Source organism: Brienomyrus brachyistius, chromosome 7 (genome assembly GCF_023856365.1).
Source record: "Brienomyrus brachyistius isolate T26 chromosome 7, BBRACH_0.4, whole genome shotgun sequence".
In the NCBI taxonomy this organism is placed as follows: Eukaryota; Metazoa; Chordata; class Actinopteri; order Osteoglossiformes; family Mormyridae; genus Brienomyrus; species Brienomyrus brachyistius.
Window position 1 is genome coordinate 8,194,899 of NC_064539.1, and position 22,495 is coordinate 8,217,393.

General features: G+C 47.6%; 2 protein-coding genes and 1 long non-coding RNA gene across 3 annotated transcripts; all 3 read right to left on the reverse strand.

The window, feature by feature from the left end:
* Window positions 1-2,996: 2,996 nt before the first annotated feature.
* LOC125746767 (uncharacterized) lies at window positions 2,997-4,277 on the reverse strand. The gene is made up of 2 exons (XR_007399047.1): window positions 3,749-4,277; window positions 2,997-3,295 (listed from the first exon to the last, which is right to left on the reverse strand). It is a non-coding gene; the product is annotated as an uncharacterized LOC125746767 (long non-coding RNA).
* Window positions 4,278-5,348: 1,071 nt separating this feature from the next.
* Window positions 5,349-22,433, reverse strand: mamdc4 (MAM domain containing 4). The gene is made up of 29 exons (XM_049021150.1): window positions 22,318-22,433; window positions 20,664-20,734; window positions 19,622-19,717; window positions 19,259-19,420; window positions 18,784-18,909; window positions 18,051-18,284; window positions 17,573-17,692; window positions 17,080-17,241; window positions 16,861-16,970; window positions 16,490-16,648; window positions 15,572-15,662; window positions 15,361-15,474; window positions 14,723-14,821; window positions 14,468-14,593; window positions 13,109-13,248; window positions 12,885-12,993; window positions 12,513-12,617; window positions 12,260-12,394; window positions 11,540-11,667; window positions 11,147-11,366; window positions 10,777-10,914; window positions 10,240-10,364; window positions 10,047-10,137; window positions 9,337-9,486; window positions 8,930-9,055; window positions 7,671-7,795; window positions 7,481-7,583; window positions 6,892-7,070; window positions 5,349-6,239 (listed from the first exon to the last, which is right to left on the reverse strand). The coding sequence occupies exons 1-29, from the start codon at window positions 22,347-22,349 to the stop codon at window positions 6,174-6,176; spliced, it is 3,642 nt and encodes a 1,213-aa protein (XP_048877107.1). The 5' UTR covers window positions 22,350-22,433; the 3' UTR covers window positions 5,349-6,173.
* On the reverse strand, window positions 13,182-14,442 carry LOC125746766 (uncharacterized). Its single transcript, XM_049021151.1, has 2 exons — window positions 13,930-14,442; window positions 13,182-13,815 (listed from the first exon to the last, which is right to left on the reverse strand). Exons 1-2 carry the CDS (start codon window positions 14,344-14,346, stop codon window positions 13,303-13,305), a joined length of 930 nt encoding a protein of 309 aa, XP_048877108.1. The 5' UTR covers window positions 14,347-14,442; the 3' UTR covers window positions 13,182-13,302.
* Window positions 22,434-22,495: the final 62 nt, after the last annotated feature.

Sequence of the window (22,495 nt, forward strand, 5' to 3'; positions counted from 1 at the left end):
ACAGATATACACATACACACATCTACACACACACACACACAGATACATACACAAACACATACACACACACACAAACAGACACACATACTCGAGCAACGCCAGTAGTACTGAATGTACCTACAGGGACTGTCATTAAAATATTATGAATAAGACCCCGTTTTAGCTATTAATCTGTAGTGATCTCAGTAATGATTTATTTCTCCGAATGAAGGTTATCTGTGAATTCCCGTATTGAGCTCCATAGATACAGTATCTGCTCAGCATATCCACCTTAAAACTGTAATAATATACGTAAAAAAGTAATAATATACGGCTACCCCTGAAATACATGGGGAAATGTATTAGGACAGGACAATGGCAGTATGAGATAGGGGCAAAGTTTCATTTTAAGTATTAATAGCGCAATAGCTATAAAAAGTATCAATCCATTTAATCACGTAATGGCCATGGGGAGGTATGTGGGTCTGGGGCCAATTCGAGACAGCTTAGGGCACGAAGCAGGGGACACTCTGAGTGGGATGCCAGTCTGTGGTAGGGCACACACACGTACACACACACGTACACACACACACACACACACACACACACACTCTAGGGCAGCTGAAAGACATTTGTCAAACTCAGGTCACTGGACTCATCAGAGGACATCATCTCCACGCAGAGTTCGGGGCCCGGAATTGGACCCGCAGCTGCAGAAGCGTGAGGTGACCTTTCTGCCTGCTGAGTCACCGTGCCCCCCAAAGGAGACCCTGACATGGGCTCCCACAGGAAATCAGCCTGATGGAGCAGGTGGGCAGCCGGGAGAGGTGCGGCGGTGCGCGTGTCAGCTCTCTCAGCCCATTCCTTGCGCGTCAGTCTTGCCACATCATTAAACAATGAGACACTCGCACCCTCGATCACGCACACACGCAGACACGCGCGCGGAGCGGCGGTCCTCATGGTCTCGCCTCTTTTCTCCTCGGCGTGCCGCCCGTGGGACACGAAATCGCCCACGTGTGTAAAGGATGCCATCGAGGGACGGAGGCAATATGCTGGCCTGGGCGTTTGGCCAAGCGCATTTCGCGGAAGGCTCCTCCCACCACCGGACAGCAGGCAGAGAAGCTACGCTGGCTAGTACCGCCACTAATTGTTCACGGACCTAATCCATACTACATTTCTAATGGCTCCTTTCCGGGACAGAGCAGCAGAACCTGGCCAGAATTAGGCACAGATCTGCTTCCCAGTGACCTGCAGCCTGTAAGTGGCTTCCAACCTTTCTTGCACCATGACCCAATTTCTACCATGACAGCTCAGCTGTGACCCTGTATCAAGTATAGGCCAAAATTAACGCTACGATGAAACACGCAGTGCAAGTTACACCAATGCCTATCGCAAAAATCCGATCGGAGGTGCCAGTGAATTTTAAATTAAGCATCTGTGGTTTGGTTCTTGGATTGGTTGAGGGATAATTAGTTTTACGGCAAGCATCTGCGGACCCGAGGCCCGTTTGCATAGGAAATCTGATCGCGGATCAGCATAGAACCTTGCTTGTTTTTAAATGCTTATGTTTACAGCTCTGCCTTGTGACCCATTCAGAAGTTTTTGGTTGCCACCCGTGGGTTGGGAATTACTGCTGTAAACACCCCTCTCCAGTGGGGGTCTACATTCAGGTTGCCAGATCTCCAACACCTTAAACAGGGGAGTCAGAAACAAACACACACACAACCAAATAAGAATATGTTCCTTACCTTTTATTATGAATCCGCACATTACTGAGGCCAAGTCCATCATACGGATCAGTCATTTTTTTCATTATGTTTAGTTGAGGAACTGCCCCCTAAAGAGAATTAGTGTTACTTTAAACGATGAAATCTTTATTATTTAAAAATTATTTTTAAATCTTACTTACATCACATACTGATTATGGCATGCGTGCCCATTGCAATGCCACAGTATACATTACAACCCCCCCCCCACTGGGGTAAATTTGCCCTCCCCCCCAAACCAAATTCCTTCCGACGCCGTTTATCATCCATTTATCATCCGTTTATCCATTGCATTACACTCATTTTTCATTTCATCTTTATTTCTGCAACAGCTTTCCCAGTTTAAGGAAAATCTGAGAGTATCCTGAGGAGCACAGAGCCCCTGAGCAGGACATCCTGGACCAGCAACCTATCCCACTTAGACCTGTTTACGTTCCTTAGCACTGGCAAAATTTGATCTATGAAAGTTTTCGCTTATAACACTTTTCTTAGGTTGCATCAATTTCTATATCAGTTTATTTTTAAAAAATACTACAGAAACTAATATTGAATTAGATACCTTGACAGTATTTAGTTGTATTGTTACATACAAATATAAATTTCTAGCGTAATAATCAATCAAATGCAGCAGCCAGTTTGGTCTGAAGTAACATTCCAGGAGGCAGGAATTCCACCTTGCTGACGTGATTGTAAGGTTTAAATCTGGCCTGGAATCCTCAAGAAAGGATCGTGGACCATCCACTATGACATGATTTCAGCACTCACGCATATTTACACACACACGATGACATATAGATGCTTAGTAGGGACATTTTATGGCATGACGGATGACTGTGAGAGGGGCCAGGAATTCATGAAGGTTCTATCTCGAGAAAATTTGGCGAAACCTCTCCAGATCCGAAAGGTAAGGTGACCCCCCCCCATAAACCAGTAGATGTAAAAAAACACCGTCTCAGCAGTCTGCAGGTTCAGAGTTAAAAGCTTCACCTGTTGCTAAATTTCTGCGTTGTTGTTTATAGTAATTTACAAAAGAGCGTATAATGTTCAACAAGGGGCTCTCAGCTCCTCATCTGGGATTTGCTGAGCTTAACTGCAGTTTCTGTGACATCTTTCAGCTCAGTATGTGAAGACGTGCTTGTAAGACTCAGGATCATCAAAGCCTGTGCACCAGCAGAGGAGATGGTTCATGTGGCTGAGGGCTGGAGAGCATACTGCACGTCTGCTGCCACGACGGAACACACTCCCTCTCCGGCGAGTTCAAGTTGCTTTATTGTCATGACAAAAATAATATCTGTACCATATGCTGAACCCACAGGCATACAAGTTAAATAATGGAACAGCCAGAGGTGATTACACAGGTCAATAAATAATGCACAAAAATGTAAACAGTCACAGGTAAACAACCGTAGTGTGCAAAATGTCCATCCGTCTGACTGTCTGTCCCTTCTCAAGCCTTCCGGACGATTCTGCCCCTCTTCCTCCAGTCAGCCTCCCTTTCGGACCTCACGGGCTGGCAGGTGACCCGGGAGGGGCGCTGACAGGAACGGGAGCTGCAGTGCCGAAAGGGGCGTGGTCAACAAAGGTCACAGGTTAATGTGATGCGCCACACAAGAGAACCTGATCACGCTGTGTTTTGGAACAAAAGCAGGACAACACTGAGGTTACTGTTTCCAGTAATTCACATAATGTCAATTTTACTCATGCAAACGGCAGAGTCTGGTTTCACGATTCTGTTCATTCATACATTGTTTCCATTTAATTTACATAATTGAACGCAACATTTATTCATTTAAAAAATTCTCGTTTCAGGATTTTGTTCATACTGCTTATTGAGTCTGATTAACATTCAGAACACACCAACATTTACCACAAACATTTTAAAACACAACCACTACTCCCCCCCCACACACACACACACATACACACACACTCGATCTCCTTATATCTGTCACACATACACACGGTTCATGATCAGGACGCCCCGATTATCGGTCTGCCCTCACCTGGAGATCCACATCTGCCGGGAATGTGTCCGGGGCTTGGCTGCCTGTTTCCGATAATCCATCCATCCACACACCAGCTCATGGGCTATCATCACATAGAGCAAGAAAATAAGTACCGCGGGCTCCATCCTGCGATCACCGACTGGGTGCGCAGTCATCTAGTAGCTGGACAGTGGGGCTGACAAGTCAGTGACCGTAGGGGAGAAAGATTTTGAAAATTAAAAAATCATTGCGATGAGTCTGGTTGCTCATTTACTGTCTCCGGACGCGTCCCGTTAACATTTCCCCGCAGATCGGCGGCTCTCTCTTTCTCCCGGGCACACGCAGGGCATCGCGCCCACCCCCCTATGTTCCCGATCACCCCTCCCCCTGCTGTAGCCTCAATCTGCGGCAGTATTGTGATGAAAAATGCTATACGTTTTATGCAAAATCAGGTTTACGGATAAATGTTTACAAATATCCAACCATTGTCTGTTTTTGAAGATGATTACCAGCAGACGAGTCAAATGCGATTGCCGGTAAGATTCGTTAAACACACGAGTGGGATGATGAACCAGTGATCTTAAAAAACAGAGGATGTTACCGTGGTGACACTGTTGCTAGGGGTGGGGGGGGGTTCGCGTATTTTATTGAAATTATTTCAACCATATTTGTATCGTGGAGGACAAGTGAGAGTTAATTTCTTACTTTGGGAAATAAAGCAAAATATAAAACAAAGCAATAGTGTGTATAACTATGAATTGGATCACAGGCTTTGTGGTACCTGGGAGCAGAAGGCGTGTCGGGTTTAAAAAGGACCGAGTCCACGGAGCGAAAGCGGCCCCAGAACTGTTCACCTCACCGGGCGGGGCGTGTAACAGAGAAACTCTCAAATACAGCCGCCTTTGTGAGGAGATCCCGGCGGAGAGCCGCAGCTGAGATACATCACCCCCCCCCCCAGCAGCCTCACCCCCCTTTATCTATTCTCTATGTGTATACGTGTGTTCAAAGAGCTTTTAAGCCATTTCAACGTAGGCTCTAAAATCACTGAAGATGAACAGCCAATAGGTACAAAGAGATGCGACGTCATCGCCCATATTACCGCGGCTTTTGTCACGTTTCCTGATGATGTCTGACATGATGGTGGGGGGGGGCAAGAAGTACAAGGTGTTGTTTGAAAGCTGGTGTTTTTTTGGATTCACATAAGTGGCTCATATGAGACTTTTTATATCATTTTATCTAGTCACCCGTGTCATCAGGGTGTGTGTGTGTGTGTGTGTGGGGGGGGGGGGGGGGCATTTGTCATTTTTTGTCAAAACTGCCCACACAATCCTGAATGGATTGATTCACTTTTTTTCCAAGACAGAAGTGCAGAAACCTCCAAACCTCGAATGGCCGTCAGTTCAGATCCACACACTCATTCATTGTAATGTTACTTGTTATCACAGGTGTGATGAAATACTGTGCTGTAAAGAAAATGACATGTATAAAATGAAGATCAACCACTAGTTTTGAGTTAAGCAGTTTAATGGGTATTAGCCCAGCTTGGTCTGTCATTCTCACAATGCAGCATGACGAACTACACATGAATCTACACAAGTCAACAGAAGCAGAGTCTTCATTTAATAATTTAAATTGTTCATTTAATAAAGTCAACGTGTGACACACTAACAAACACACAGATGTTGTTGTCCCTCCATCTGCATTGAAACCACACCTGCTCACAGTTTTTGCAGGTGAATTAATTAAGCATATCTTCCACTGACAAGTGCTAATCTCTTTCCAGCTGCCTGTTTCACACATGATTGGTTAGTAAGGCCTACCTGATTGGCTATTTAGTGATGGGCCTATGTGATTGGCTGGTAAGAGAATTTTCAAGTTCTATTCGCTGCCATTCTGTACTCTTGTGGATTTAACAAGTCACCGAATCAGAAACAAGATACATACTGAAATTATATCTGTGGAAAGTCGCAGGTTCAAATCCTGACAAGACAGGCCCCAAAGTATCAATATACTCAATCAGTTATGTCCATAATCAGACATACTGCATAATCCATGAGCGATTTACAATTGTCCTGTGACTGAAAGAACATGGAGAGGAGAGTAACTGATGACAGAGTTTGTGTTGTTTATCTTGATAGACACATTGATAAAAATCCTTCTTTAGATACCAGGACTGGCCACTGAGGGGCGCCCTCCATGGTGAGGGACCCATCCAGGACCATCCCTCCATAATGACCGTTGCTGGACCACCATGGAAATCCACCTGGTGTGTTGTAGGGTGATAATATCAGGATGGTGTCAGTCTTCGATGGTGTTTGCATCTTGACCCCGCTGCACGGAGAATATCTTGAATTTGTGCAGCTTATAAACAACCTGTAGTTTGTCTCTGGCAGAGAAGAGGCGTCTCTAGCCTGTGTGTGTGTGGGTATGTGTGATGTTGCCATTAATCAGAGGTGCTACCAGAAGGGGGCAGTGCTTCACGTTGTGCTTGCATGCGGACTGCTGGACCCTGGATGAAAGGAATGATAGGCATTTTTCAAAACTTACCAAAAGTGCAAATCATGCAAACATAGTTAACCATACTTATGTGTGTACCGGCGTGTTTTAATATTAATTTCTGTTGGAGCAGTTTTCAAACATAACGAAGCAAATATCCTGTCTAGGTTTGCTAAGTCTAACAAGAAATTGAACTGTCTATGGGGGAAAGTCACGTGACATTTCTGAAATGGATCAGTGCCGCATTCCAGTGGAGTATGGCACATGGGTCTGCAGTGACAGTCACCTATGTCTTCCTGTTGTGGCTGAGCCGTGCAGCCCAGTGCAGTGCCGAGCTCTGAGTACAGACGCTCCTTTACTTACGAGCTATGTTCCGAACGGCCATTTATAACTTAACTGATCGTAAGTCATTATTCAACATCATTTTAAGGGTATACGCAAGTACAGAGAACTAGGATGCTGTGAGTACGCACGCTACGCTGCTGCGCGGTGGGAGTAGCGGCCAGATGTCGTACTAGGTGGAATTGGCGCACAGGAAAAATATCGATGTTGCGGACAGGAAACGGGAGCCCAATGAACACAATTTGGACTTACAGTCCTCTTTGTTCGTATGTCTGAAAGTTCGTAAGTTGAAAGTTCGTGAGTAGAGGAACGTCTGTACTCACATCCTCCTTCACCTCATACAGTATGTTGCCGAAGCTCACATCATTCCTCTCCATGCTGCCTCCTCTCAGCATCCCCTTCTTTTGCAGGTAAACCACCGTCCCAATTCCGAGGGCCACGAACAGCAGCAGAATGAGAACCGACGCGACAATGGGCCCCTGTGTTTCAAAGTTGTGGGAAGCTGTGGGAAGTTGGGGGGGGGGGTTCATTAATTTGGTTCAAAACCTGGACTAGTGACCCAACGGGCTCAAGAGGAAACAAGCTTTAGTACTTAACCTGACTGATAACCAGCTGTATACTGTAACTGAGTTATTGTGCAGATAAGAGAAGTAACTAAGCAGCCAATGTGAGCATTACTACGCAGTGTAACTTACAGGCACTGCATATTTAAAAACATTGGATTAAATGAATGCAATACAAACAAAAACGTAATGTAACTGTGAACAGTTAATAAAACCAGTGATCTACACTAAAAAATACCCTTAATACCCTTAAACAAAGCCATTAAAGGGAAGTAAAAACAGAAGATAGTTGAATGGCTTCGACAGTCTGCAGACAGATACTGATGGATCCAGCCAATCCGAGTCTCACCTTGTGAGTCCTTCTTTTGGCCGTTGCAGTCGACACCCATGTGGTACTCGATGTCATCCAGGGCCACGACGCCGTCGGTGCCGCTGATCCCCTCAAACACAATCTGGTGATAGAGATAATCCACAGTATGGCCTAGTTCCTATTGCCTACCATCTGACGGATGGCGGCCCGTTCGAACGGGGCTACTCACCTGGAATTCCTCTGTGGAGGAGATGTTTATGTCACAGCGCCTCCAAGTCTCGCCAACTTCACCCACGGTCAGCAGCTTGATGAGCAGGTCCCCAGTACGCCTCCACACACGGAGCTCGGTGTCGCCTGATGAGCGTTAGCATTAGCAGTCCAGCCTTTAAGTTAGCATTAGCGGTCATGCTTTTGAGTTGGCATTAACATTAGCAGTCCAGCCTTTAGGATTAAGTTTGCATTAGCATTAGTATCATCACTTTAACTAACACGCAACTCATATAGCTGGCAGGCCTATTGTGACGAGTGAATATCCCAGACCACCACCACACAAGGAAATTGACATCACCTGATGGACGTTAACATTAGTGATCATGTTTTTGAGGTAGCATTAGCGTTAATGGTCCAGTTATAGAGTAAGCATTAGCAAATACGGAAATTGTTATGGGTAGCAGGCGAATTGCAAACTGTGAATATCCTACTGCGAACAGGACCTCTGACTAGATCCACACATCGGCATCACCTGATGAGCTTTCACATTAGCAGTCATGCTTTTGACTTGGTATTAAAAGGTGCAGTGTTGACTTAGCAAGCATGCAATTTGTACAGTTAGCAGTGGCTAACAGTTGTCCTTCCAGATGAGTGAATTTGACACTGGTGGTATCAGTTATCAGTTAGCTAACCGTGAAAAATTTAATGGGAATGTTTTGGGGGCTTGCAAAAAGATTGCAGGAACTCACACATGATACATAAGCCAATAGTAAAAGCGAAAATGTTTTGGGTCAGAATTGTGGGAGCTGTGCGTCTCAGCTCGGGTACGTCGCATGTCTGTGTCTCGCCAACCAGCCTCACTCACGTGTTAGTCGTCTTTGTGACTGTGGAATGTCACTTTTCTCGCTGTAACTTTTAAACTTTTCTGAGCCGTTAATTTTGCGGTTTTAATACCGGGTTCCAACATAGGGCTCCTAGTGCTTTTGAAAGTATTCTTCAAAAGAAGAAAACTGTGATGATTCTGACACAAAAAACAGAATTGTTAGATATGCTTCCTGGTGGAAAGTCTGCGATTGTGGTACAGTTTGTTTAGAAATGAGTAATTAATAGACTTTTAACGTTAACGGTCAGGCTAGCAGACTGTTATGGGTCTGAATCTTCACATCTGCGGGGATCTTCCACCCCGTAACCCTCGTGAAAGTGAAGGGGTGGCTATTTATCATTTTTGTCATTCTTGTAGGAAGAAGACGAACAATGGAAAGCCATGGCTAGTCTTACTGGAGGGGGGGCGGTGCACCCAAAAGCGCAGGCAGTTGGCTGAGGCTGGGGGCAGGTGAGGGCTGAGCAGTGAGGCGTTCTGGCCTGCAGTGCCCCGGGGGCTGCTGGGAAGGAACAGGAAGTGACCTGCGGAGACACAGTGGCACAAATAAGAGAATAAACAAAACCGCCTTTAAGTCATGTGATTCATTCAAATAGACTGGAATCATCCGTTATGACAATCAAGAGGACAAAGACTTTAACTTTGCCTAGAATACACATAAAACGCAGTGAATAATAAAAATAAGCATGGACATGTATATGATTTACAAATAGCTCCGAATTTTCTCCAGTTATGTCCTGCATGTGTAATCATTACAGTTGCTTCGCACGTTCCGGAAAGCACAGAAGGCAAGGCAGATGGTCACCTCGCTCTGTCTCCAGCGAATGGTCATAGGGCGGGCTGGGATACTGGGTCTCTGCGGCAGAGCTGCTCAGCTCCCAGTCCAGAAGGTCCAGGGCTGGGTTCTCAGTGTTGGCCCAGCCACAAAGACCATTCTCCAGATTACACTTTGCATCTGTGACACACACACACACACACACACACACACACACACACACAGTTAGTCTGCACATAGTACAGGAAAACTATAAAACTTAATTGTTTTTCATGAATGACTCTGTGTTCATGTATTTCTGCAGAAAGTCACTTATGATGAAGATGCTGGAAAACATACGAGATAAACGCAGTTCGTCTAAAGTGTTTCCGGCTGAAATATTTAGGTATAAACACATCACTTGTCATATGTGTTGCGTAATTACATATGTTTATAAGGGAGAGTCAGGACCGAGTAGATCAAACAGACTAGCAAGCATGGAGGACTTTCTTCTTAAAGACACAGAAGCACAGTGTCTTTTTGGTTTCTGGGTTGTGCGTCTGTAGGCGCTCCTGCTGATGCCAAATCCTCTGGCCTCATATAAAACTGGTGTATATGATTAAACACACTGGTTCTGGACCAGCTTTGCTCTGGTACCAAAGTCAACGAGAGAAACAGGGCGATTCCATATTAGCAGGATTTCATACTAACCAAATGAGACTGCCCTAGATGTGCTCTTTGCCCCGCCCCCAAAATCAGACCTGGACTGGGGCAGCCATAAGGAGTGAAGCTGATGTCATCAACAGCAATGCGAGCCTCTGCACCTCCTGCTCCCTTCGCTTCGATCGCCAGCTAAAGAGGATACAACGTTTCCTATTGGTTAGCATTGCAACTGTACTGCAGGGCGGCATAAGGGACACCAGCACCTTCCGGGTTCCCATTTCATATAAGCACCTGCCAGGGTCCAGTGCTGCTGATGCTGCAGTTGCCATGATGCCAGACTTCACCCGGACTCACGTCCTGAGTGAACACCTTCACTAGATTCCCTTCAAGTGGCTTCATATAGATGCTCAGGATGCCTGTCGTGCAAATACACACCATATGACCACACAGTGAAAGGTCAGCGTGTCAGACAACACACAGTGTGAGCGCAGGAGCTCAAGGTGCTGATAGGCAGAATGACCAATAAAGTATCTGCTAAAAAATGATAAGTATGACAAGCTGTAGGCACTGCCACGCTGCCTTAGAATATTCTGACACTGCGTTACCACAAATAACCAGAAGGGGGTGCTGAAGCACCATAAATGCCCCTATTTCCAGCTCTGATGAGTATGAAAAAGCAGACTACGTCGTAACACTAAGAAAGGGAATCACAAGGACACAAACACAGCTCACACAATTACACACTCTCAGTAAAGAGGCCAACCCTGAGCATGGTTCCGGCAACAGACAGACAACTTTCCATAAGATTAGTTCATCCATAACCTTTACCTGGTTGATCTCCATTCATGTAATACCAGAATTCAACACACTCAGTAAAGGGGGCACTATTTCGCACTGGAGAAGTGAGCAGCATCATGTCCCCCAAGCGAAGGACTTCCTGGCTAGTGTCTGCAATCATGTAGTAACCTAGGAGACAGGGTGTGGGAGATAACATGCTGAGATGGACTGTAGGAGATGTGGATTTTGGTCATTGCTTCCCTATGTATGTTTTCGCCCTGCTAAGAAAATGCTGTTTACATAGAATACAGTCTCCATTCTGTTTTTCAACTGTAATAATCCTGCTCCAATCAGTCATTGAGGATCAAAACGGACTTCATGTGACCCCAAGTGAAGGATGAACAACAGAATGTGTCCTGACCCTTTCCGGTTTCTAGGCTATGATCAGTGGTTGGTGCAGGCTTCACCCCTCCATAGGCCCCGTTTTGGTGAACCCATCGAGCAGCACCGTAGGATGTGTAGCCACACATGGTGCCTTCAAAGGAGCATCTGGATGGGGTCGTGCAAGGACGATTCATAACTGCCACGTCGTCGATCGCTATTCTCCCATCGAACCCGGAGCGCAGAGCCTCAAACACCAGCTGGGGAATTCAAATGGCCACGTGAAGATACTCTAGAATTTCATGGAATGGGAGTGATGTTCTAGAATCTGAGTCAAAAGGAGATTATAGATTTGTACACAATCGCTTCGAGTACCAAAGAACGTCAGAGGGAGAATTAGTGATGTGATGTAAAAGCAGTGCAGTGGTGCCACCTGGAAGCCAGTGTTCTGCTGAGGGATCGGGCATAGGCCTTGATGCCAGCTGTTGCCATGGGAACCACTGCTCGTCCAGTGGAGGACCTCAGCTCCATCAGGATAGCGAACTCGCACGTTCAGAGTACCTGGAAGAGAATGACAGCCCTGGACATAAATTCGACGTTGATACTGCCAAGCTCACACCCCACATCCAGTCTCACACTGGATGCATGTCTAAAAAAGGAACTCAGGTATGGGGAGATAAAGAGATCCATCTCCATGCATTTATAACCCTAATAAATTATACAATACGCACACAGGTAGTGAAGATCAGATCAAAGGTAGAATATGGGAGGGTGCAGAAAAGATGATGTCAGAGACTGACAACGATCCAGTTAGAAGTGTGGTGCCAGTATTTTGTTTAATAAGACAGTAAAATAGGATACTAAGATTGTCTTTGGATGGATTGTATAATTCCGAACAGTGTTTCCCAACCCAGTGTTCAGGGACACCCAGATAGTCCATCTTTTTCCCCCCTCCCAGTCCCAAAATGTGGACCCTCTGGGGGTCCCCGAGGACCGGGTTGGGAAACACTGATTTCCAACAGAAAATGAATGAAAGTGCTATTATGAGTGTGTCCACCACCACAAAAGGGTAACCATGATATGCATGAACTAGACAGAAACATTGTTGCAATGCTTCTTGTTTAGTCTTTGCTCTATACATATAGGGTCCCACCTGTTTGAGGGCCGTATAGCTTGTAGTAGAAGGAGACGCAGAACTCTGTGGAGGTGTAGAGCTGGGGGAGAGAAAGAAGGCGAGCTGACAGTCCCCGCAGGGTGGGGTTCCACACATCAACAACCAGACTTCTCCCTGCAGAGACAGATATCATTTACTGGCCATCGTTCATCACCCCGCCCATTCCAACCAATGCAAGGCACCAATTGGCTGATCTACATATTGACCTGAGGAATGATTTGCATTGTTTTACCGATTCCAATGGTGTGGTCCATCCCAGAGACGGGGGTCCAATCAAAGTTATCCATCTGGTCCTGGTACCACCCACAAAGGTTTTCCTCAAAATTACAAGACAGGCCTGTACAGATTAAAAGACAAGTGGTTATGGAAATGTTATCAAAACACCAAAATGAGGTAGAGAAGATCAATGGCTTTCGGCAAACAGCTTTCCAGAGTAATGACCTTCAAAGGTAGTATGAGATTCCTCAGTGACCTAAGGAACTGAGTCCTCAGCTAGGGGGCCAATCAAAGCTTTGCTTGGATTCATGCATCTGCAGCAGTAATTTTAAGGCTGCGGGGTGACAGGGTTTGAGCAAATGGGCAAGATAATCATCAGCTCACTCACCGCTGTTGGTGGCTGGAAAGTATTCTGGGTGACAATCCATGTATTTCACGTCCTTTACTGCTATCCTGGTGCTGTTGTGGATGTTCCTAGCAAGACCTCCCAGTTCCAGCTAAGGTATAGTGAAGGGAAGTGAGGCGTATTTGCATGAGGGAGAGGGTGACATGGAGGACTGGATGCTCTCTGAAGCTTAACGAACCGAAACACGGGCCCTGCTAATGCCGCACCTGGAAGCGGTGGTCCCGAGCTCCAATGTAGACCTCCCCCTCCACCCAGCCACCTGGGACTTCATCTGTCGCTCCTATGAATTTCCACAGCTGGGCCTGTGTACCCTGCACCTTGTCAATCATGCTCAGTGACAACTCACCTGTAGGGAGGGAGGAGAGCAAAAGAGTGAGATAGAATGGGGGGAAATAAAGCATTACGCATGGAGTATCAGCCTGAGGGAGTCTGAGTAACATGGGGTCTGTGTAACAGACTGAGGGAGTCTGAGTAACATGGGGTCTGTGTAACAGACTGAGGGAGTCTGAGTAACATGGGGTCTGTGTAACAGACTGAGGGAGTCTGAGTAACATGGGGTCTGTGTACCAACCTGAGGGAGTCTGAGTAACATGGGGTCTGTGTAACAGACTGAGGGAGTCTGAGTAACATGGGGTCTGTGTAACAGACTGAGGGAGTCTGAGTAACATGGGGTCTGTGTAACAGACTGAGGGAGTCTGAGTAACATGGGGTCTGTGTAACAGACTGAGGGAGTCTGAGTAACATGGGGTCTGTGTAACAGACTGAGGGAGTCTGAGTAACATGGAGTCTGTGTACCAACCTGAGGGAGTCTGAGTAACATGGGGTCTGTGTAACAGACTGAGGGAGTCTGAGTAACAGGGGGTCTGTGTAAAAGACTGAGGGAGTCTGAGTAACATGGGGTCTGTGTAACAGACTGAGGGAGTCTGAGTAACATGGGGTCTCTGTAACATACTAAGGGAGTCTGAGTAACAGGGGGTCTGTGTAACAGACTGAGGGAGTCTGAGTAACATGGAGTCTGTGTACCAACCTGAGGGAGTCTGAGTAACATGGGGTCTGTGTAACAGACTGAGGGAGTCTGAGTAACATGGAGTCTGTGTAACAGACTGAGGGAGTCTGAGTAACATGGAGTCTGTGTAACAGACTGAGGGAGTCTGAGTAACATGGAGTCTGTGTACCAACCTGAGGGAGTCTGAGTAACATGGGGTCTGTGTAACAGACTGAGGGAGTCTGAGTAACATGGAGTCTGTGTAACAGACTGAGGGAGTCTGAGTAACATGGAGTCTGTGTACCAACCTGAGGGAGTCTGAGTAACATGGGGTCTGTGTAACAGACTGAGGGAGTCTGAGTAACAGGGGGTCTGTGTAAAAGACTGAGGGAGTCTGAGTAACATGGGGTCTGTGTAACAGACTGAGGGAGTCTGAGTAACATGGGGTCTCTGTAACATACTAAGGGAGTCCGAGTAGCAGGTTGAGGAAGTTTATGTAGCAGTCTGAGAAATGAAGGTTATCTGATTAGTAAACTCAGGGAGTAGTTACAGAGACTCTAGAGGGACAGAGACACAGCACCCATATCAGTCAGGTTGTAAGACCAGCGGAGTCTGCAGGCAGCCCCTGATGGCCCCAGGGCAGGAGTGCGGGCCTGAGCCGCCGTCATCTGCTGGCCTGGGGCCTCCGTCACGTAGAGGTACTCTACTGCAGAGAGAGATAAAGAGCAGACAGTTACAGGGGAACATGAGCATGGCTGTTCCTCCCACACACACACACACACACAAACATATACACACACAAGTGCACAATGCTGATTTATTAACACAACACTACCCATAAAGCTGCCATTGAGTTTCTGATATAGCGCCCAGCCCTGTGCCCCCAAACTGGCATCGGTCCAGCCTGTGCTCCCATCAGGAAAGGAGAAGTCGCCTGTGGAAACAGCAGCCATTTACTCCAGTGATGATTTTATGTTTTATATATTATATTTAACCAAAACCATGTGTGCATGTTCAAGAAATATTTTACAGCTGCATTACAGAAAATTTCTCTGCCTCTCTCTCCCTTTCTCTCTCTCTCTCTCTCTCTCTCTCTCTCTCTCTCTCTCTCTCTCTCTCACACACACACACACACACACACACACATAATTGTATTCAATATCTTTGTGGGGACTCTCCATTCATTGCTATGGGAAAAACTCTAATCCCAATTCACAGCTCTAACACCCCCCAGCCCTGACCTTAACCATAAGTTATTGTTATATAACAATATAAATGTATTTTGGCATTTTTATTATTATTATTTTTTTTGCAGCCACAGTTTTTTTTTACAATATTAAGGTTGTCCTTCTGGGGGCCGAAAAATTGTCCCCACAAGGTAAAAAGTTACAGGTTTTTATCACATTTTAGGGCAATCTGATCCCCACAATGTAATAATTATTAACACACACACACACAAACGGACAGACTAACCACAGCTGCTTTCATCCTCCGCGTTGTCACAGTCACTCCTAAAGTCGCACAACTTGCTACTCTCTGTACAGGGGTGTTTCGGAGAATCGGGGTGGCCAACGTTTGGAGATGACTCTGGAGAAGGGCAACCAGGGGAGAACGGGGCTCAGGGGGAATCAAAATCAGGATTAAAAGATAAAAGATCTCATCCTTAGTAGCAAGAGTCCCTCACCATTGGATTTGCGGCAGCCTGGGGACATGATGATGTCATCTATAGCGATGCCTCCATAGTCGTTATCCCTAATTGCTCCTACAAACAAGATCTGGTGGAAAAAAAGACATCCATCTATCTGTACCTGTTTGTCCTATTCGGGGTCATGCGGGGTATGGAGCCCATGGGCACAAGGCAGGGAACAACCCAGGATGGGGAGCCAACCCATCACAGGGCACAAGGCAGGGAACAACCCAGGATAGGCTGCCAACCCATCACAGGGCACAAGGCAGGGAACAACCCAGGACAGGCTGCCAACCCATCACAGGGCACAAGGCAGGGAACAACCCAGGATGGGGTGCCAACCCATCACAGAGCACAAAGCAGGGACCAACCCAGGATGGGCTGCCAACCCATCACAGGGCACAAGGCAGGGAACAACCCAGGAAAGGCTGCCAACCCATCACAGGGCACAAGGCAGGGAACAACCCAGGAAAGGCTGCCAACCCATCACAGGGCACAAGGCAGGGAACAACCCAGGATGGGGCACCAACCCATCACAGGGCACAAAGCAGGGAACAACCCAGGAAAGGCTGCCAACCCATCACAGGGCACAAGGCAGGGAACAACCCAGGATGGGGCACCAACCCATCACAGGGCACAAAGCAGGGAACAACCCAGGAAAGGCTGCCAACCCATCACAGGGCACTAGCAGTCATACCTATGAGCAATTTATGGACAGCATAAGGAGGACATGCAAACTCCACACATAATGAGACGTGGCGGAGACTCAAACGCCAGTCACCGAGGTGTGAGGCGACAGCGCCAACCACTGCACCACCATGCCGTGAAAACAAAGATACTAAAATGCAAAAAAGGTGTAGTTGCATAGGGCCCATCACTACCCACACTCCCCCTCTCCATTTACTAGCAGTTTACCTGGAAGCTGCTGTTCATGACAAACTCCACCTCTGCCTTCACCCACACATCTCCCAGCTCCCCTCCTCGCTCCCACACGGGGTACATGGCCCCACTGGTCACCACCAGAATCGACAGGCCCCCAGATCTGGGGCCAAACTGGTGGGTGTACAGGGTCATCTGTGGGGAGACAGATGCATTATGGGAGCTGTAGGACCAAAAAGAAAAGTACTGGTTCTTCTGGCCATAACAGCTGATATACGAACTTCCTAAGAAGCCGATACAGGTTTTCTGGCTCTAGAACAATCAATTAATATTTTTCCGATTACCTGCATCTTATATATTGTTAGAAAATTAGACCTGCAGTTATTCCAAAGTTAACAGCTTCCTACCCGGCATGGATGAGTGGAATTTGTTGGTTCAAAAACAGGACTTTGAAAGGATGACCAATCAGCCTTCAGCGGCTCTCCATTGGCCGGTTTGCTGAGATACAGGAAGTGACCTGGCGAGATAACAACACAGAACAGTTAATCAAATCAGAGCTATTCATGTATCATTAGCATGATCAGCTGCTTGTAGGCCATGCGGGAACAGGTGAGGAGCCCCTATACCCGTCTCCGAGTTTGTGGTGTGGTCTCGGCCTGGTCCAGCCTTTGGGTTATTGGGCTCCGAGAGCTCCAGCTGATTGGTCCTCTGGAATTTAAGGGTGGACAATGTTCGCAGGTCTGCCCAGTCGCATAAGTCCACCTCAAAGTCACATCTCCAGTGTCCACCTATTAAATTAGAGACAAGGCACTACATTTGCCATACACCCCCATCACAGGATTGGTGGAACAACTGGACAATAAGGTTCCATTTTACTGGGTAACTGCTTCCTACAGACCAGGTTATATCATGTTTTACTGTAACACAGTAAATAAAGCTGACAGACAGACAGATAGATAGATCGGTAGATGGATGGATGAATGGGTGGATGGATGGATGAGAGTTTCAATTCAACACATCAGTTCCTCCCTATTCACCAGAAACATATATGCAGATTCCAGAATCTGTTTCTTAGTTTGATTGTTTGTTGCCATGAAGTCCCCAGCAGCCCGCCCTCACCGCAGTTGGCCTCATCACTGCCGTCGCCACAATCGTCAGTGCCGTCACACACCTGCGCCTCCTCCACGCAGCCGAGGTGCCTACAGCTCAGCGAGTTTGCGCCACATGCTTTGTCCGGTGCTGTGGTTACACCAAGAGGGAGGAGGTCCAGCTCCTTCTCACACACTGTCACAGCGTTTCGCTTTAAGGTGATTATCGGCTACAAACCAAAACCTACGTTTAATCTGAATATTACAATTTATGCTGGATTGCGGGAAGAAATGAATCCGCAGCCTGCAGGTGGGAGGCCCTCCAAGTCTGCCCTCATTAGCATATTTGCTTGTTATTGGCTTAATGTGAAAAATATGCATGTGAAAGGACGCAGTCATTGGAGCAGAGCGGTTGGTCCCTCCCATATTCATATTTGTACAGGTTCCACTATAATCTATATGCTACAATATACATGATGGACGCATACATCCCCCCGGCGCCCCCTCACCGGGCAGGGCACAGTCGTGGAACTCCAGCTGGTCAATGGCCACGTCGCCCCGGAGGCCCCAGCGGCGCTGAGAATGGAAGTGGAGCTGGAAGGACCCCGGAATGCGACCCAGGAAGACAGTGGCCTCCCGCCAGCCCTGGACGCTGGTGACGGCAGGCCGCCAGACCGTGGCATTCGAACGCCCCTCCCCCACCACTGTGCCCCACAGTGCCAAGCTGTCCAGCCCCTGATTCCCTAGCGGGGGGCACAGAACATCGAATCAGGCGGCTTTGCCGATACTTTTATGCAAAATCCAAACAGGTTCAAACACTTATACGACATTTTATTTATTTAGCAGACAAATTTATCCAAACTGCCATTTAACTAAAAACAAAGGGTGCGTCAGTCCTTGGGGTAACTCAGTTTAAGGGCCACGCTCCAGGGCCCGTTGGTGAAATCACTCTACCAACCCTGGGATTTGAAACAACATACTTCCAATGTTAGCCACAATGTCCTAACCTGCTGAGCCAAACACTGAATTCAAAGCCACAACAGCGATACTTCTCTTGGGATTCAAACCGACAACTTATTCATCATAAGGCAGTTAATGCACCAGGTAAGCAGTCATGTCTAAACACAAAGCGCTAACGGGCAGCTTTAGCATCAAGATATCGGGTAGCACACATCCATTTGGGTACTTATCTGCTGCGTTAAACCGTGTTCTGTGTGTGATAGAACGGTTCCGGGCCAGTACCAGAGTCCCAGATGTAGTAGCGGAGGATCACCCTGCATGTCGCGGAGGCGTTTCTCATCACCGGGGACACCAACGAGGCTGTCGGGGCAGACTGGGCATCCACAGCTGACACGGCCATGAACCAACCTGCAACCGGGTTCACACGGCACGCTGTAATCTCTTAATGAGGCAGTTCCTGAACCGCTAGAAGATTAAACCACTCGTGACCTGCCTGCAAGTCGGCACCCAGAACTTTAACACCGCAGCAAGCATTCGCACAAAGGAAATAACATGTTCGGAACTGTCTTTTTCATTTTCAGGGTTAAGTTTGGGGTTGTTTAACCCACCTTAACAGGCTCCACACAATCAGGGATGAAAGTTTATTCGATAATACCGGATGGTACCTGGAACTCTTGCCAAGGCCCAGGGAGGTGAAAGACACAAAGAGGCCAGTTATGTTGTGCCCTAGGTGAGGCGTACGCACTGTGCCTCGTACCTGCAGAAGTTCCCACGGTGAAGTCAGAGGAGGGGCCGCTCTCCGGCAGCCTGTCCCCTCGCTGTCTCCTTTCCCAGGAATAAACGCCAGGCTCCGATACATCCCACCAACCGCAGGCTGCCGCCTCCTCGAAATCGCAGATGAAGCCCCGCCCCCCATAACCTGCACAGCGAGCGAGAAATAGGTGGGGAAGTAAAAGCAGGTGGAAACACGATTCGCATTCTGGTCTGTTTATCTTAAAGTTCCTGTACAATTGTTTATATGGAATCCATGGCTAAACCTGCCAAACTGAACGAAGGTTAGGCTCACGCTGCAGGTTGACGTGACACAGACAGAAAGATTCACGTGTGAATTGCACCTTACCACAGTTCTGCTCATCGCTGCAATCCAGGCAATTGCAATAGAAGTTGCATTGCAGATCTGGCTTCGTCTCACAGCTGCTCCCCACCAAGCCTGTCGCTGCAAAGCGACACAATGGCCTGTAAACATCTAAACGTCTAAACCAGTATCTAAAACCAACAGCTGCTGTTGGCAACTCATGAAGAATCTTGCAAGGATTCATTCCCTCATTCCTGTGATACTGTTGCTAGGGCCAAAACCCTTTGATGTCAAGCCTTAACAGGTAAGACTGTTAGTGACGAGAGGGCAGGTCAACCGAGACAAAGCTCAAAGCACGCTTCATTACAGGTGACCCATGCTCTCTATGATGAGGTCATCGCAATCCCATTGGGCGGGCAGGGTGATGTCATGAGGCCCCAAGCCAACAAGAGTCAGCCATTGGCAAGACAGGAACACGCAGGGTGACCTGTCATCTTCTTTTGGGATATTGTTGGGATATGCGGGGTCCTGTAGCTGGTCTATGGACACCCTCCTCAGATTGTCACCCTACAGCACAGCATGACTGTAACTCCTCCACAATTCAATGGGCTGACATTTACAGAAAGCAGCAACACGAGTTTAAACGTGGGCTACTGACAATCTCACTCCAGCACCTTCCTCAATCCAGCTTCCAAGGTCTTATCATAATCAGGGAGGCCTGGAGCCTGGAAACCCAGGGTACAGGGCTGGGGGGGACACCCTAGACAGGATACCAGTCTGTCACAAGGCATAGTTACACACTATGGGGAATCGGGAGGCACCAACATCATCATCTGCCAGTAATTAATTCCACCCTTGAGGTCTTAAGCTGACTGGCTGTATGTCTTCACCATTCATGGTACATTCATCTGCCTGTTAAGCTTATCCAGAAAGACCAAAGCAGCCATCGTGAGAAGAGAAGCAACTAGCATACGCTGCATATCAGAAGTTAAGGCAGATGCTGCCTGCCCTGTGCTGTAGAGCAGTAGAGGGGGAGGCCTGGCACAGTGGTGACAGCAGCTGTAGAAGGCGGCGGCAGTTGTCTTACCCCAGTGCAGTGTGGACACCACCAACAGGGCCCCCATCCCCCGGCGCGGCTCCAGTAGCCTCATACCGACACTACAGAGCGAAGCAGAGAGTGACACCTTTGCCAGGAGCCCGAGAACGCCCTCGACTCTGCGACTCTCCCTGCTTTGCTCCTCAGAGATAACGCCTGGACTTTAAGATCAATTTATACGGGTCCTTGAGGTGCCAGGGGTCGTAAAGCAGATCGGTGTTCAGTCTTTGCCCTGCCGAACATGTGTCAGATATCAATTGGGGATGGTGCCCTCCTTTGGCAGTACTTATAGACAGAGACGGATTACGGACCGGGCCAGCGGGGCCGCTGCCCAGGGGCCCTTGGGGTGCAGGGGGCCAGTGGGGCCCCTAGACCCAAAACAATTTGCAACGCTTATCAACAATGTATTTTCGTTTGTCTATTTTAGAGGGCCTACATTCTTTGATCCTCTGCCTACAAGGGCCCCTGACCCTATAGGGAGGGCGTTTGGCTGCCAAGGGCCCTTGAATTGTGGTGGTTGTGGTGGTGGTGCTGGTGGTGGGGGGGGCCCTCACGAACGTTTTGCCCAGGGGCCCACACAACCCATAATCCGTCCCTGCTTATAGAGCATGGGTAAACTGAGCTAAATAAAATTAAAATCTAGTTTTCAAACATTGTGCTCTTTGAGTAGTGCTTGCTGGGGAATTCAGTTGAGCAGGGGATTTCACTGCATGTCAAACTGATGAAATGTGGATATCAGCATCTAATTAGACAATTAAAAAAAAAATGCCCCCCTCACCAATTTGACATGAGAAAGATCACCCCACTCCTATGTTCTTTCTTTCTCATGTCAGCGTTTCTCAGCCCGATCCTCGAGGACCCCCAGAGGTCCACGTTTTTGCTCCCACCTGCTTCCTGTTAGACAGATCACATTTTTGCTATCGGCAGCAGGCCCTCCCCAGTAACAGGTTGAGAAACACTAGCTTATGATGCATTAGTGTTTAGGAGATACTACGTCTCATTTATTATGATGTTGGGGTGCCTGGTTTGACATAGGTTGGGAATCTGAGGATGAACTTATTAATTCTGGGGGTGTTGTACCAGAGTTCTGCATAATTCTGATTCAAGGCTCTAGAATGTAACACCAGTGTCTTGGGTCTGCTGAGAAAGGCTCCACATTTTTGGTTGGGTTTTCATTATTACGACCGTAACATGTCCGTCACGGATCGCACGTTTCTGCTTTCCAGCTCGACCGGATCACTCCGCATTCCTACCTGGACCAGAGCGATGAAGCCGTCTCTGACATGAACGAAGCCTGACTGTGAAAAATACGCGAGGGAATATCCTCGGTGACTCATAAAGGATTAACATCTTCACTCGTATGGAAAAACATGACGCAGAAGATGAGACAAAGATAAGAACGATTAGCGTGTGGCGGCCGCAGCACAGGGAAGGACTAGACACACGACAAAGGGAAACGGGAAAATAAAGCCGGTTCAGCAGTTGAGAAAACAGAAAGGCGTTAAAAGAAGCCAAAGACAGACAGAAGCGATAAACAGAAAAAGTACAGATATCCGAGTAACAGTCTCTGCGTCGCACTGAGATTCCTAACCCCACCCTGACGAAATGCAAAATCACCCAGGCACTTAAAAGCAGACCATCTGACCTCATGGGCTGATCTTCTTGGCTTACCACCATCTAAGTGGCAGGGATGACAGCTTAGCTCAAACCACGGCTCACCGCCCCGCCGAGCAGAGAAACCAAACGAACAGGCAGCCTCAGCAGAAACCACTGAAACGCTTTTGGTTTGAGCACTACCTGTCGAGCGATTCACACTGTGCTCG

Coding starts and splice junctions, on each gene's coding strand:
- mamdc4 (XM_049021150.1), bottom strand. CDS start 22,349: ATGGTGGTAAGCCAAGAAGATCAGCCCATGAG. Junction 18,910..19,258: donor CACCGTGGGAACTTCTGCAG/GTACGAGGCACA, acceptor ACCCGGTTGCAG/GTTGGTTCATGGCCGTGTCA. Junction 11,668..12,259: donor GCTATACGGCCCTCAAACAG/GTGGGACCCTAT, acceptor ATTCTCTTCCAG/GTACTCTGAACGTGCGAGTT.
- LOC125746766 (XM_049021151.1), bottom strand. CDS start 14,346: ATGTTACAGAGACCCCATGTTACTCAGACTCCCTCAGTCTGTTACACA. Junction 13,816..13,929: donor TGTTACTCAGACTCCCTCAG/GTTGGTACACAG, acceptor AGACTCCCTCAG/TCTGTTACACAGACCCCATG.